This window comes from Scyliorhinus canicula, chromosome 4 (genome assembly GCF_902713615.1).
Source record: "Scyliorhinus canicula chromosome 4, sScyCan1.1, whole genome shotgun sequence".
Classification (NCBI taxonomy): Eukaryota; Metazoa; Chordata; class Chondrichthyes; order Carcharhiniformes; family Scyliorhinidae; genus Scyliorhinus; species Scyliorhinus canicula.
In genome coordinates this window covers 157196858-157212727 of record NC_052149.1, presented here as the reverse complement: position 1 = coordinate 157212727, position 15870 = coordinate 157196858, and the positions used below count along the sequence as shown (strand labels likewise).

The 15870-nt window shown below is 43.2% G+C and overlaps 1 protein-coding gene across 3 annotated transcripts in view; it reads left to right on the top strand.

Annotated features, from left to right (window-relative positions):
* rab24 (RAB24, member RAS oncogene family) overlaps window positions 1-9330 on the top strand; it is a 44060-nt gene extending 34730 nt beyond the window's left edge. For all 3 annotated transcript variants that reach the window (XM_038795425.1, XM_038795428.1, XM_038795426.1), the window contains exons 7-9: window positions 5721-5771; window positions 6064-6126; window positions 6479-9330. In XM_038795425.1, coding sequence (XP_038651353.1) covers window positions 5721-5771; window positions 6064-6126; window positions 6479-6546 — 182 coding nt within the window. In that variant the 3' untranslated portion in view covers window positions 6547-9330. The remainder of the gene's footprint in view (window positions 1-5720; window positions 5772-6063; window positions 6127-6478) is intronic.
* The last annotated feature ends 6540 nt before the right edge of the window (window positions 9331-15870 follow it).

Here is a 15870-nt window from a genome sequence, read left to right as displayed (position 1 = left end):
CTCTACACACTTGAGTAATCTGTTCCAGAGGCCGAACGCTTTTTGTACCGGCTAAGGATTAAATCTGCATGTTCTAGATTAGTACCATCATTCTCCATCTCAAATAACCTATGCATTTGGGCAGAATCTTTCCTTTCACCATTTTAAAACGTCAGATATATCTGACACTGTCCTGTATTGCTCTGTAGAAAATATAATGCCCTCCTTAATAAAATGTTTAATTTTCTGCACATTTCGATCAGTGTTGACTAACAGGCCACTTTAAGTGCCATTACATCATTAGTTCTTGTCATCTGTATATATTCGTATTTAACTGCTGCTAGTTCTGATACCTTTCAGTTACTGTTTAGCTAGCTGTACAATACTGTATTTTAAACATAATTATTTTTATATATCAAAGAAGATTAACTTACAACATGTTTCGACTTAACTTTTTACGGTCAAGTTACCACCGACCCGATAATTGCTGCAAAGCACTGGAGCATTTGGTATAGTGTGTGTATTTTTATTTGACATTCTCTGCTTACAATACTTACAGAAACTAATCTTGTAGTTACATATTTCACATCATCGGAATGTCCCAAAATACCTGCAGCCATTCTGTGTCAGAATTTCCAAATGGTGCTAGCATTTGACTAAACTGTGAATGTTTGTGAATGAAAGATTACGGATCTGTATCTTTCATTATTGCGTTGTTCCTGGGTTAAACTTCAAAAGAATTGTAACATATATCTCACCAGGCTTATGTCCCTTCCCCCCACTCCTCCTAGTCTCCCAGTTCAGCGGCTCTTCTGAATTGATTTCTAAATGTGTGAGAGAGGGGATTATTTGGAAGAATAATAGCAATAGTAATGGTCAGGGACCTTCTCAGGTGCATTTTACTATGTTTTTTCAGCACTGGTAAATTAACCTCTATATCCAGGAAGGAGCATGCCCAATACATTAGGATACTATTTTCCTCTTATTTTTTTCAGGTAGTTTATAGCCTAAGTCACGTGCTGACAGTGTTTAACTTGCCACATCTTAAACCCCAGTTAGTCCCTGTGGTGATCACAAGTTAACTAGATGCAATACAACTGAGCAAACACTAGAGGGGGCACGGGAGAGCCATATAAATAGACGGGGACAGGAAGTGAGGACACACTTCACTGAGGGCAGAACTTGGAGCAACACAGATACACAACACACACACAGCAAGCAAAGCTGGTAGTTAGCACTGGAAGGTCGTTCTAGGTCGAGCTCTGGAAACTGAACGAACTCACAATAAAGCATCTTCTCCACACTTGAGACTACGAGCTTTATTAAGACACGAGTAGCAACACATGGTTCCAGGAGTGATTTCAGACGCTTATGACAGGACAACTCAGCTGCAGATACAGAAAACAAAAAAATGGCATGGAAATCTCAACCAAGAATGGCATGGAAATCTCCTACTGGACATTCGACTTGGGAAGACATTGCTGATCAGAGGATGTGCCTTGGATACCCACTTCACCTGGACACGACTGGAAAAGTAAGAAGTGTCTGGGAAAGGTTTAAACAAATGTTCGATTTCGGTATCATAGCATATGATGCAGCAGAAGCCTCAGACGAAATTAAAATAGCAATTCTCATCAAAGGAAATGAAGCTACGAAAGTTTATAATGGATTTAAATACTCAAAAGGTGAAGACAGAAACAGCTTACAAACGGTACTAAACAAATTTGAAGAGTACTGTGAGAAATTTGAACAGCAAGACATACTCAGAGTCCAAACTGCACAGAGACTGAGTGATGCAAAACTTAAAAAATCACGAAAAGAGCAAGAAATCGCGAATGAAAAGTACAGATCAAAAAGAAGAAATAAAAAGAATTTCTCACAAAGCCAAAACGCTGAAACCCTGTCCAAATCGGGAAGAGAAAATTACTTGCGAGTTTTGGAGAGTGAGTCCTGGTGGGACAGAAAAATCGCTGAAATCCGCGAAAAACGGCAAAAAATGGCGTTGGAGCACATTTTGCAGTCTCCGGTAAGCAAAGAACTACAAATTGTATCTGCGCATGCGCCGGAACCGGAAGCCGCGCATGCGCAGTTTAAAAAAGATCGCGGTGCCGATCGTGATCAGTCAAAAAAAGTTTTGGTCGCGGATCGTTATGCGCATGCGCAAGCCGCGCATGCGCAGTCAAAAAACGTTTTGGTCGCGGATCGTAATGCGCGTGCGCACGCCGCGCATGCGCACGCCGCGCATGCGCAATGGAAACAAAACCGCACAGTGAAGGAGGAAGGCCGATCTGCGCATGCGCAATGCATTCATGCGCGTGACGTCATGACGTCTGAGCATCCCGACCACGCCCACTTAAAAGGGAAATGCCCGAAAATTGAAAATAAGACACTTAAAGTGGTAAACACAAATTTTCTTGCCTCAGAACACAGAAAAACGCCTGAACTTACACCAACAGTTAAAGACAACTTGCACAACACCCTGAAAAAAGCAGTCTGCACCACCCAAAGTGAAGAGAACAAAAAGAATTCCGAAACAACAAAAGATGATTTGTTTTTCGAAGAATACTACTCAGACACAGCTGAGTCAGTCGGATATGCTTCTCACAGCATCAGCGACACGGTCGCAACGTTCAACACGAATCAACTCGTGGTAGAAGAATCCAACCAGGATGATTTGTTTTTCGAAGAATACTACTCAGACACAGCTGAGTCAGTCGGATATGCTTCTCACAGCATCAGCGACACGGTCGCAAAGTTCAACACGAATCGACTCGTGGTAGAAGAAGCCAACGAAGATGAAATGGGTATCAAAGAATACTACTCAGACATGGAGGAGTTATTTGGACATGCTGATCACAGCATCAGCGACACCGTTGCAAAGCTCAACACGACTCTACTCATGGTAGATGAATCCAACACCATGAGGCCATGGCAGCTCGTCGATACATTGGATGACAGCAATACCCAAGACAAAGACGACGCCACACAGAGAGCACAGGAAGACTCCACAGAGCGAGTGATGACAGGCTCCACAGTGCGAGTAATGAAAGACTCCAAAAGGGATGCAAGCAAACACTCCCTGGCGAACACCATGCATGAACAAGACCATGCAGGTAAACCCGCAGTATCTGAGCAACCGCAAGCAGACTATGACAGTCTACCAAGCTCACAGGAACAAGAAGAAGACAACGTACATCTCACCACTGACACCATGCATGCACAAGACCATGAAGGTCAACCCGCAGTATCTGAGCAACCACAAGCAGACTATGAAAGTCTAACAAGCTCACATGAACAAGAAGAAGACAATGCACCTCTACCCACTGCATGCGAAGACAGTGACAAGATGATCACACTCGACGTACAGGATCACAGCGAGACTGACAGTTCTCAGCTTGTCTGTACCGACGCACAGAGCGAGAACAGTAACAAGGTGATCGCACTCGACGTACAGGATCACAGCGAGACTGACAGTTCTCAGCTTGTCTGTACAGAAGCACAGAGTCGGGCCACCCAACAGTCCAGAGCGACGATGCCGAAAGAAAACATGCAGATTTTGACTCCAGAAGAGGAGCACCTGGAGTCCAGAGAGACCAAGCCAAAAGAAACCATGCAGATTCTGACTCCAGACGAGGAGCACCTGGAGTCCAGAGAGACCAAGCCAGAAGAAACCATGCAGATTTTGACTCCAGAAGAGGAGCACCTGGAGTCCAGTGAGATAACATCAACGGAAATCATGAAGATTTCAACTCCAGAAGCGGAGCACCAAGAGTCCACAGACACCACGTCAACTGAAATCATGCAGATTTCGACTCCAGAAGAGGAGCGCCAGAAGTCCACAGACATCACGTCAATTGTAATCATGGAGGTTTTGACTCCAGAAGAGGAGCGCCAAGAATCCAGAGACACCGCGTCAAATGAAATCGAGAAGAATTTGACTACGGAAGAGGAGCACCAAGAAAGCAAAGATGAGGAATCCAATTCTCCACAAATGATTGATGTCACCTGCACCGATGCAACATCAGATCATTCGCACCACTCTCGAGACGAAATGCTCAATGACTCAAATTATCCACTCGGGACACGAATAGAGTATAACAAGAAAAACAAAAGTCAAAAGAAGCACAGCAGAAACGGGACAAACAACAGCAAGAACAAAAGCAACATGAAGCGCGACAAGACCAACAACAATAGCAAGAAGCACAGCAGAAACGAGAACGACAACAGAAAGAACAAAAGCAACATGAAGCGCGACAAGACAAACACCAAAGTCAGGCACAAAGATAGCGACAACGACAAAAACAGCAACACGAACGGCAACGAAAACAACAAAGTCAGGAACAACGACAGTGCCAACACCAAAGACCGAAACGACAAAAACAGCAACAAGTACGGCAACGAAAACAACAAAAACAGGAACGACAGAGACAACAGCAATGAAACAACGACTTGTACACACTGGTACTACTCGGCACATGAAGGACAATGCCACAGCACACTGCAAAACGATGACAAGACTACAAACATGTCATGGGATGACAACGAATCGCACAAACTCACGTCTGCTCCAGAACGAGCAAGCACACCAGCATCCAAGGCGGATGAGACAATAAATCAACACCACAAGCACAAAAAAAAAAGGCCATGCCAGTCAACATCAGTGAGGTGACCATGCAAACACCTCGGGATGATGCATTGGGTACTTAAAATAACAAGGAACACCAACAACATTCACAGCGGACTTGCAATATCAATATCACCACGTCATCAACAACAAAAAGAAAAAAAGCTCTGAACAAATTCATCAAGTTTGGACTCATAAATGTTTTTATTGAGATTGGACATATAACTACATTGGCTTTGTAAAATATGCAATAGCACCATCACCTGTGTAGATACGCATATCATAAGTAACTGTTTTCTACAATTTTCTTTAACGATGTACAGCAAATATGTAAAGAGAAAAAGGGGGATGTGGTGATCACAAGTTTACTAGATACAAAACAACTGAGCAAACACCAGAGGGAGAGCTATAAATACACCGGGACAGGATGTACAATTTTCTTTAACGATGTACAGAAAATATGTAAAGAGAAAAAGGGGGATGTGGTGATCACAAGTTAACTAGATGCAATACAACTGAGCAAACACTAGAGGGGGCACGGGAGAGCCATATAAATAGACGGGGACAGGAAGTGAGGACACACTTCACTGAGGGCAGAACTTGGAGCAACACAGATACACAACACACACACAGCAAGCAAAGCTGGTAGTTAGCACTGGAAGGTCGTTCTAGGTCGAGCTCTGGAAACTGAACGAACTCACAATAAAGCATCTTCTCCACACTTGAGACTACGAGCTTTATTAAGACACGAGTAGCAACACAGTCCCTTTCATAAATCCAGTAAGGCAAATACAACAATAGTTTCCGATCAACCCTTGGGCTTACTTCTGTTGCCCAGGTACTGAAGAGCTAAAAGCATGCTCTGTTTTTTTCAGGAGTGAGGCTTGCTTATGGAAGTGCGATTTGATTGTAAGCACAAGTGTTGAATAAGATAGAATTCAAAAATGTAACACGCACATCTCTGCATAAAGCCATTATCTTGCATGTTTTCTCTTCATCGTGATTTCAGACATTTACTGAATACAACACAAAGTCAAGAATGTTGTGCAATTGTATTTTCATACTGATTTCTGCTTTGTCGTCAATGTGCAAGTCATGTACAATGTTTATTCTTCAGAGATCAAAGCCAAGCTGTTTGAAACCTCCAGTAAGACGGGCCAGAATGTTGGTAAGTTTCTATTTTCTGTATATGTCTGTGTGTCACATTATGCCGCTCTCATTTCCCTCCCCCTCTATGAAACATTGTTATAATGTTTTGAGGAACAGAGGAGGTGTAATGGGATCCTGACCTGGAGTGGAAGGTTTTCTGATGAAGTCCTGAAGAAGACTGGAGGATTTTGTAATCGGACTAGAATGAGGAGTTGGGTGGGGAGGGGGGGAAGAGAGAGAGAGAGAGAGATGGAGTAATCTACAAGAGTTTGGATTCAACAAACCAAAATCTTTTTATTCTCTTGTTTCAGATGAACTTTTTCAGATAGTAGCAGAGGATTACGTTAATGTAACAGCCTTCCAGGTGATGACAGGTAAATAGATGTGGATTGGGGATTTACCAGATATGAATAGGAGAGGAGTCTACATGTAGACTGTGCGGAAAGCTTCGGCCGTTCAAAGTATATGCGAGAACAACAAAGTCTGGGGTGCATGCGTGTGTGGCCACTGACCATATGATGTGATCTGGGGTATTTTCTGTATTTGAGAGTTGGCATATGACAGGATTGAGGATTCGCTGTGTGTGAGAATTAGTACAGAATGGTCTAGAATATTTGCCATCTACAAGTAGGGTTTTTGCTGTATTTGAGTACATGATGGGGTCTGAGGTATTCATTGCATTATAGCCTCATGGGTCTTTATGTACTATTTTCTCTTTGTTTTCAGAAGGTAATGCGGTGAACCTGGCTGAGAAGAAGAAACCAACCTACTTATTTGGCTGTTGTCACCAATAGCATCTGATTTATAAAGACCCATTTGCCAATATTTTAAGGAGAAATTCTACGCCAATTCATTGGACTGAGACTCCTTGTTCACAAAACTGTTTGAATATCATAGTCTTGAGATTTTTCTGAGACTGGATCCATTGTAATGTGACTACTGGGGAACTGCCGAGTCCAAATGACAGTCTGACCCTTGAATTGAAGTGACCTTTCCTGCTAGAATACTACGATCAGCACATCTCTGAACTTATTATGGAGACTGTCTCCGGACACTCCTTCTCGCACAGCTAAATGTGTCTGGCTTTTTATATTTTAGACCCGTACCAAGATTTTGTGCACGATGTACCTTTGTTTTGCCTTTACTGATTTTGTGATAATTTAATTTTTTGTGTTGCCCATTGAAAGAAGTGACAGATTTCGGGAGTGTTTACCACACCAAGCAAGGTGCCCTACACCTATTGTGCGATATGCGTGGCACCAAGATTCCAAGATTCACCTTTCCACGTATGTTGGTCATAACATTGCTTTGAATTTTTGGCACAAAGGTGCATCAAGCGTTGTGATTTTTTTTTTGAGACTGCGTCTCAGCTATGTTGCATAGGATACCATAGTACACAACCTAACCATATTAGTATTGGACCCCAATTCTTCCTGATGACAGTCTTGGCAGGACAACCTCTGGTGAGCCGTTTGTGCATGTTTTTCCCAAAATTCTGTAACAGAACTGTGGCAGTATTTCAGAATCCGAATGCTGTGTGTGTTTGATTCTGGTATTGCTAATGGGAGGGGATACCTTGTAAATTGCTGCCTCAGTAGTAAAGCACTGACCAAAACTAGCCAGTCACAATGCAAAGGCAATGTTGCCTGTTTTGTATAGCGAAGGAAGGGAAAATTACTTACTGTGGGGGGAACACGGCACACAGGAAATTAGATATCAAGCTATGTTTCAAATGAAGGATGCTGTTGCAGCTGAACCTTTGTGCCAGAAAAACAAAACTGACTTCATAAACCGTTGATGGTCTTCCAATTCAGTTACTTGGATTCAAAAGTAAGGCAATGATGGAAAGTATGCAACCACTGAAACATCTGCCCACCTTTCCCAGATGCACGGTGGAGTGGGCTATGCCCTTTATATGACGCAGGTTACATGTTTGGTGATAAGATTTAATTGCCTTGTGTATTGGACCTCGCGCATCAGAGATAAGAACCAGTGTCATGGACACAGATCAATATGTCTCTTTTAGATACCAATGTTCTCTTGCATTCCTGTTCCTTTGTCCTGATTTAGTTGGAACACTAATGGCTTCTACCTGTGATTGCTGGTGCAGGACACATGGCTGTGGGCACAGATTACATCACTGTTCTTCATCTGATAAGTTAAAGTGACAAATAGCTTGTTGCGTTGTTACTGTAATCATTGCAGCAGCATTAAGTGTAATTTGCATTTCTAAATGTATTTTCTCCTTTCTGCTCTCCTTAATGACCCCACCATCTTCAACTACAAGGAAAGCATTGTAACACCAATCCTTTGGTCCTTAACCCTGTGTTCAGGGCAGGCAACATTTCCAGTCCCCTTCCAGTTTGAAGATTCCTGATTTAGCAGCTTGACACGACCACAAACCTAATCTGAAAATTTTTTGTCTGCAACTCGAAAGAGTAATATCCGAGTTGAGCTCATGTGGTGTACAATTTAAAGTTGGGGAATATAAGAAAATTAAATCATGTCCCACCAATTAATTTGAATGGAGACTTTTTGAATTTGGACTGAGTGCTTGCAGAAAGGTGAAATGTTTGGTATTTGGTTTGAAAACAGATGGTGCTTCCAACACTGACTTACCTTAATTTTCACCCATAATGGCAGCTCCATTTGTACGATTGAGTTGAAAATGCTAGGTTCTGTAAGCTAAAGATTGCTTCTAGCTGAACTCCCATTGGAATGAATGACTTTAGCTGGGGCCCTTCTCTGCTCTGAACAACCATATATTCCTCAGTATTGAAGCATTTAAAGCTGTATATGTGCAACACTTCAGGTCTTGTAATACGTTAAAAGCTGAGAGGTGCAAAGTGGTCTTTCAGAAAGACAGAAGAGAGTACTTGAAAATTAATGAATGTTGGTGTGATTTGCTGAACCGAGGGCGAACGGATTAATTCTGATTTGGAGCAGAGCACAGGCATGAATTTAAACTGGCGCCACTCATGGCAAGTTTTAAAGCACTGCACTAGAAATATTGTTAGATTCTTTCAAAATAACTCCGTCTGAGGGAATGTTTGCAGAATGATTGCAAAGTACTTGCTGGATTTCCTGGAGTAGCAGATATGCCATTTTTGCAAGAGGCAACAAAACATTGTCTCATTGTAATGAGCGCATTTGTCTATCTAAAGGGAATGCTCGTGTGGTTGAGATTCATCTTCAAATACAGTAATAGCAACTCCAAGTAATTCAGGTGATCTTCTATACTTATGTTTCACATGTTGGATGATTTATGGCTACAGCCTGGCTCCCAAGTGTCGGGACTGTCTAAAAGTTCTGTCACAGCCAGATCAGAGGCATTGCTTTTGATCAAAGTCTTATTTATTTTGCATGTGCATTGTGGGAACCCAACTCTTGGTGCTGTGGAGTCAGTGGATCTGATAATGCACTGGTCCTCTGTGAATAAACCTATTAAAGCTGGTTAACTTGTATCACTTAACACTACCACCTGTATTAATTACTGGATTTTGTGGTGAAACTTTTGTTTCAAAGGCATTCTGTTTTGATTTTAATGTAGGAGTATGATTAAATGTACAAAGCTTCAACATTGTTTGTGTGAATCACTTTATTTGAAGTAATTGCCATTATTATATTTAAGAATGTCTGCTTATTTTTGTACTTGCAAGATAATGGCCTCTCCTGCATGGCCTAGTCTGGCATCTGGTTTAAGCCAGACTACAGTAATATGTTGTTTCATAGTTTTCCAGGTTCACTTCCTTTTGTGCTGAGATGCATGATCCTAGCGAGGGTGGTGTACATAGTTGGCCTTTAGTAAGTGCTCCTGGACAAATTACACAGCTCATTCTTTAATCATTATCCAGTTATATGGGTCCAGGAATGGCTGTGACACCCTGCAGTAATAAATATCCTTTAAGCCCTCAATGGCCAGCTTTGTATGGAGAGTTTGTTCATGTGACACACTGAAGGGCGGTAACTGCCCATTGAAGCTGGTCTTTGAGCTTTTTGATGCCATTATGATCGTTGCTAATTGGAGTTTCCGGTATTTGGTCTTGTGTATTCTTCCTCTTGCTGTGTCTTTATATTGTGTTGAAATCATACCCTTACTAAATATAATCTGTTAGCTTCTCCAACTATTATTTGATTTTTTTCGTGTCTTCGCACATCTCCGGTTAGTCTGCACTATCAGTTTACCAGAGAAATACATTTGTTTGCCATTTTCTCCCATGTTTTTTTGCAATTGAATTTGATTTATTGTCATGTGTACTGAGGTACAGTGAAAAGTATTGTTCTGCTGAGTCCAGACAGATCATTCCATACATGAAAAAACATAGGACATGCATAATAACAATGGGTACAAGCATTGGGTGAGCATACGGAGTGTAGTACTAAGTAGAGAAGATGTGTGAAGAGATCAGTTCAGTCCATATGAGGGTCATGCAGGAGCCTGGTAACAGCGGGAAAGACACAGGTTTTGAATCTGTGTTCTCGGACTTTTGTATCTCCTACCCAATGGAAGAAGTTGGAAGAGAGAATAACCTGGGTGGGAGGAGTGCTGCCCCGTTCCCAAGGCAGCGGGAGAAGTAGAGAGAGTTAATGGATGGGAGGCGGGTTTGCGTGATGGACTGGACTATGTTCACGACTCTCTGTAGTTTTTTACAGTCTTGGGTCAAGCAGTTGCTATACCAGGCTGTGATGCAGCCAAATAGGATGCTTTTTATGGTGCATCTGTAAAAATTGGTACGAGTAAATGTGGACATGCTGAATTTCCTTAGTTTCCTGAGGAGGTAGAGGTGCTGTTCTTTCTTGGTCATACTGTCCTGATTGTCCCAGGACTGATTCATAGAATTTACAGTGCAGAAGAAGGCCATTTGGCCCACCGAGTGCACCGGCCCTTGGAAAGAGCACACTCCCTAAGCCAAGACCTCGACCCTATCCGTATACCTCCACCCTATCCCCGTAACCCCACCTAACCTTTTTGGACACAATGGGCAATTTAGCACGGCCAATCGACCTAACCTGCACATCTTTGGACTATGGGAAGAAACCGGAGCACCTGGAGGAAACCCACGCAGGCACGGAGAGAACGTGCAGACTCCGCACAGACAGTGACCCAAGCCAGGAATTGAACCTGGGACCCTGGAGCTGTGAAGCAACTGTGCTGCCCGATTGTTGGTGATGTGCACACCTAGGAGTTTGAAGTTGTCAACCATCTCCACCTCGGCAGCATTGACACAGCAGGGGTGTGTACAATACTTTACTTGCTGAAGTCAATGATCAGCTCTTTAGATTTGCTGACGTTGAAGGGAGATTGTTCTTGCACCACGCGATTAAGATCTCTAACTCCCTCCAGTATTGACTCATCATTGTTCGAGGTCTGATCCACTATGGTCGTGCCATTAGCCAACTTGTAGATGGAGTTGGAGCCAAATTTTGCCACACAGTTGTGCGCGTATAGCGAATATGGTAGGGTGCTAAATATTCAGTATTGAGGACTATCGTGGGGGAAGTGCTGTTGTTTATCCTTACTGATTATGATCTATGGGTCAGGAAGTCGAGGATCCAGTTGCAGAGGGAGGAGCGAAGTCCTAAGGTTTGGAGTTTTGAGCTTGGCTGGGATTATGGTGTTGAAGGTGGAGCTGTAGTCAATGAATAGGAGTCTGACGTGGGAGTCCTTGTTTTCGAGATGCCCCAGGGATAAGTGTAGGGATAGGGAGATGGCTCCTGCTATGGACTGGTTGTGGTGGGATGCGAATTGCAGTAGATCAAGACATTCTGGGAGTATGGAGTTGATGTGTCTCATGACAAACCTCTCGAAGCACTTCATAATGGGCAGCATGGTAGCATAGTGGTTAGCACTGTGGCTTCACAGCGCCAGGGTCCCAGGTTCGATTCCCAGCTTCGGTCACTGTGAGGAGCCTGCACGTTCTCCCTGTGACTGTGGGTTTCCTCCAGGTGCTCGGGTTTCCTCCAGGTGCTCCTCCGACAGTCCCGAAAGACGTACTATGAGGTAATTTGTACATTCTGAATTCTCCCTCTGTGTACCCAAACAGGTGCTGGAATGTAGCGACAAGGGGCTTTTCACAGTAACTTCATTGCAGTGCCAATGTATGCCTACTTGTGACAAGAAAGATTATTATAATGATAGATGTCAAGGCCATGGGACGTTGTCATTGAGGCACATTGCCTCATTCTTCTTTGGCACTGGAATGATGGTCTTCTTGAAGCAGGTGGCAATTCAGGTTTCCCCTACTGTCCCCCTTGGAAAGAACATTTGATGTTTTCTGGAATTCTAGGAAAATATAACATGAATAGCAGTTTTAGTTTCATTAATAGGGACAAGCTGAGTACACGAGCCAAGGAGGAGCTTGCATTTATAGAGCACCTTTCATGTTCTCAATCCATCTCAAAGTGCTTCATAGCCACTTAGTTACTTTTGAAGCCTAACGATTGATGTAGCATAGAAGACATTTACTTCAGGCACTGGTTAGGCCACAGATACAGTGTTCTGTTCTAGATTTTAGAAACCAAAACCAAAGGGAGCATATAGTGTAAATTTCTCAATGTTACCCAGGTTTAGGCACTACGGTTAGGAGGGACTATTACATACGAACATACAAATTAGGAATATGCCATTTGGCCCCTTGATCTTGCTCCACCATTCAATAAGAAGATGATTGTAACATCAACCTCTATCCACACAAATAATTATCAATGCAAACAGATCTGTACAGAACAAGATTTTTAAAATAAATTTAGAGTACCCAATTATTTTTTTTGCCCGATTAAGGGGCAATTTAGCAGGGCCAATCCATCTACCCTGCAGATCTTTGGGTTCCGGGGGTGAAACCTACGCAGGCATGGGAAGAATGTGCAAACTCCACACAGATAGTGACCCAGGGCATTCGAACCCGGGGCCTCAGCGTTACAGTCCTAGTGCTAACCACTGTGACACATGCCGCCCTTTACAGAACAAAAATGATTGCAAATATGCGAACAAGCAAGACGGAATGAATTTAGTATGAGACTTAATGAACTAATGCCTCCAGTTTTAATACTGGATCAATCCCAAAACCAAATGAAGGGGAAAGAGGATAAGACCATACAAGTATGAAAGATTAACCTCTTGGGTCGTACAGCGTTTTGGATTGCGAAGTGTTCCCGATTGCGAGATCGAGACTATGGCTCATGGGAAACCTAACAGTCGTAAACTGTCACACAAGGCCAAGCCTATAAATTTGAAATAGGGGTCCCATTCTTCACAGAATACATCCGATTTAGAATGGATCGCGTGTCAGAAATTCGATAGGCATGCGTTCCGTAACTATTTTGTGCCAGTTTTGAATTGAGGGGTACCTGTCACTGATCCGACAGCATAAGATATTTTTATAAGCTGCAAAAGTTAGGATGTTGTGCAGCCTTTTTTCATTAACATCAGTAATTATTCTACCTGGAAGACCAAGAATTAGGAACATAGGATTAAACTCTAAAGCTCTGTCAAATATCATCTCCAGTTCCCTGACTGCACCAGACCAAGAAGATTAAATATTAACACAGGCCTATACACGGCATATATAATCACCTTTCACTACCAAGCACATTGAGGATATAACGGGGTCAAACCGATGTCTATAACTAGGCATGATATTCAAGTGTTGCAGTATTTTAAACTGAGTCACCTTCATTCTATTACAAATAGAACTTTTACTGCCATCCCATATACTACCCCATGTCTTCTCTTCAATATTAGTTGCCAAGGCCATCGTGTGGAGTTTGCACATTCTCCCGGTGTACGTGAGTTTCACCCCCACAATCCAAAGATGTGCAGGTTAGGTAGATTGGCCATGCTAAATTGTCCCTTAATTGGAAAAAAATAATTGGGTACTTGAAATTGATTTAGAAAAATATATATTAGTCTTTTTCCCAAGACTGCAAAGTACCCAATGTACTAACGCAGGATCTAGAACATAAGGTATCATAAAACTTGCTAATCAACTGTTTAGGCTGCACAGAATTCAGGATTTGTTCTGTGGGGGAAATAGAGGAGTCCAGATGCAAGGTTGTCTTATTAAGGATAAAGTCGAAGTTGCAGATACTTAAAAATTGAATTTCTTGGGGTGTCAAATTGTTGGCATAGCTGTTAAAGGAAACATCGCTGATGTTACAATCCATGGTCAGCCCTCAATAATGGCCAAGGTACTGAACCAGACGTTTACCTTTTTAAAGTTTTATGACGATGCAGAAAGATCAATTCATTCCGGGATGAGAATATAAATAGGGCTTGGTTATTTTATTTTTTTTAAAATCATTAATTGCCATTTTCCACATTTATCAACAGTTATATACATTGTTTGCCGCATTAATTTATTTTATTGCACAGAAAGGTTTATCCTGTCCTTCCCTTAATTTACTTTATGTACATTGTTCTGCCCTCTGGCTCGGCCTATGGTCCCTCCCGCCCTTGTCTCCTTCCCCCCCCCCCCATCAACTTTGGCTGTGTTTGCCCTGATTGGGGGAGGGGGATTGCCCCATCTCTCCCACATTGTTCCCTTTTTTGTGACTTTTCAGCCTTCCCTCCCCCAAGGTTGCGCATTTCTTTGGTTCCCCGTCTTTATTTTCCACTTGTCCTTCCCCTTTTTCTTCCTGTCTCTCCCATTGTCCTCTCTTAGGGTTAGGGTGAGGAACAGGCCGACGAACTGCCCCATGCATCTAGGAAGCCTTCCTCCGACCCTCAGTTGGCACCTTCTCCAGGTGGAGAAATTCCAAAAGGTCAGCGAGCCAGTCTGCAGCTGTGAGTGGTGCTGCTGATTGCCAGCTGAGCAGGATTCTTCAGTGTGCGCTTCGGGAAGCAAAAGCCAGGGTGTTGGCCCCCTTCCCCATATGTAACTCTGATACCCCAAAGATTGCGACTATTGGGCATGGCTTTGCCCTCACCCCCACCCCCACAAATTTGGACATTGCTTTGGAGAAGGCTGCCCAGAACCCAGCAAGTTTGGGACAAGCCCAAAACATGTGGGTTTGGTTGGCCGGGCCCCTCTTGCACCGCTCACATTTATCCTCTACCTCCAGGAAGAACCTACTCATTTGGGTTCTGGTCAGGTGTGCTCTGTGTACCACTTTGAGCTTCATTAGGCTGAGCCTTGTGCAGGAGAAGATGGAGTTAGCCCTGCTCAGTGTTTCGCTCCAGAGTCCCCACCCTACCTCTGTCCCCAGTTCCTCCTCCCATTTCCGTCTGGTCTCGTCCAATGGTGTTCGAGTTCTGATCAGTAACTGTCCATACATTTTCCCACATATTCCCCCATCGTTGCTGCTTGTGCCTATCAGGTCCTCAGGTGATTTCTGGGTACCCTACTATCTCCTTACATAGGAAGTGTTTTATTTGCAATTGTGTCATTTCCTGTCCTGACGGTAGTCCCCACTTCTCCGTCAGTTTGTCCAGTGTCAGCAGTCTGTGCCCTATGTAAAAGTCCCTGACCGTCAGTGTGCCCCCCCCTCCCGTCTCCATCTCTTGAAAGTGGTGTCTAGCATGGCTGGGGGAAATTTATGATTGCTGCAGATGGGGCCATGGGAGACATCTTAGTTAGCCTGAAGTGTTCAGTCACTGGCTATTTGGATCCTCAAGTAATGGAATCTGTTCTGGGCTGTTTTAAACTGGAGCCCCTCCAGCTTTGCCCCTCCCCCAGTTGGGTTCACTGAGAATGCCTCACTTTTGCCCAGGTCATGTTTGTAGCCCGAGAAGGTTCCAAACTCTTTCAGGATCTGCATGATTGCCTTTAATCCTTCCTTCAATCAGTGGTGACTACCACACTGGTATGAACTCCACACAGCTTAAAGGGAACATTGAATCTGTCTCCATCAGCCTTTCAGTGCATATAGCACTCTGTTCATTTTTTTCCCCCTCATATATCCTTTGGTCCATTTGTTAAACACCTTTGATCTGTGTCCACTGGTGACCAACTACTCTGCCAGTGGAAACAGTCCCTCCTTACTTGACAAATGTTCATGATTTTAAACACCTCTATCAAATACTCCTTTTTCTCTGTTGTGAGGAGAATGTCTCCCATTTCTCCTGTCTCTCCTCATAACTGAAGCCCCTCATAGAACCACAGAATTACTTCAGCACAGAA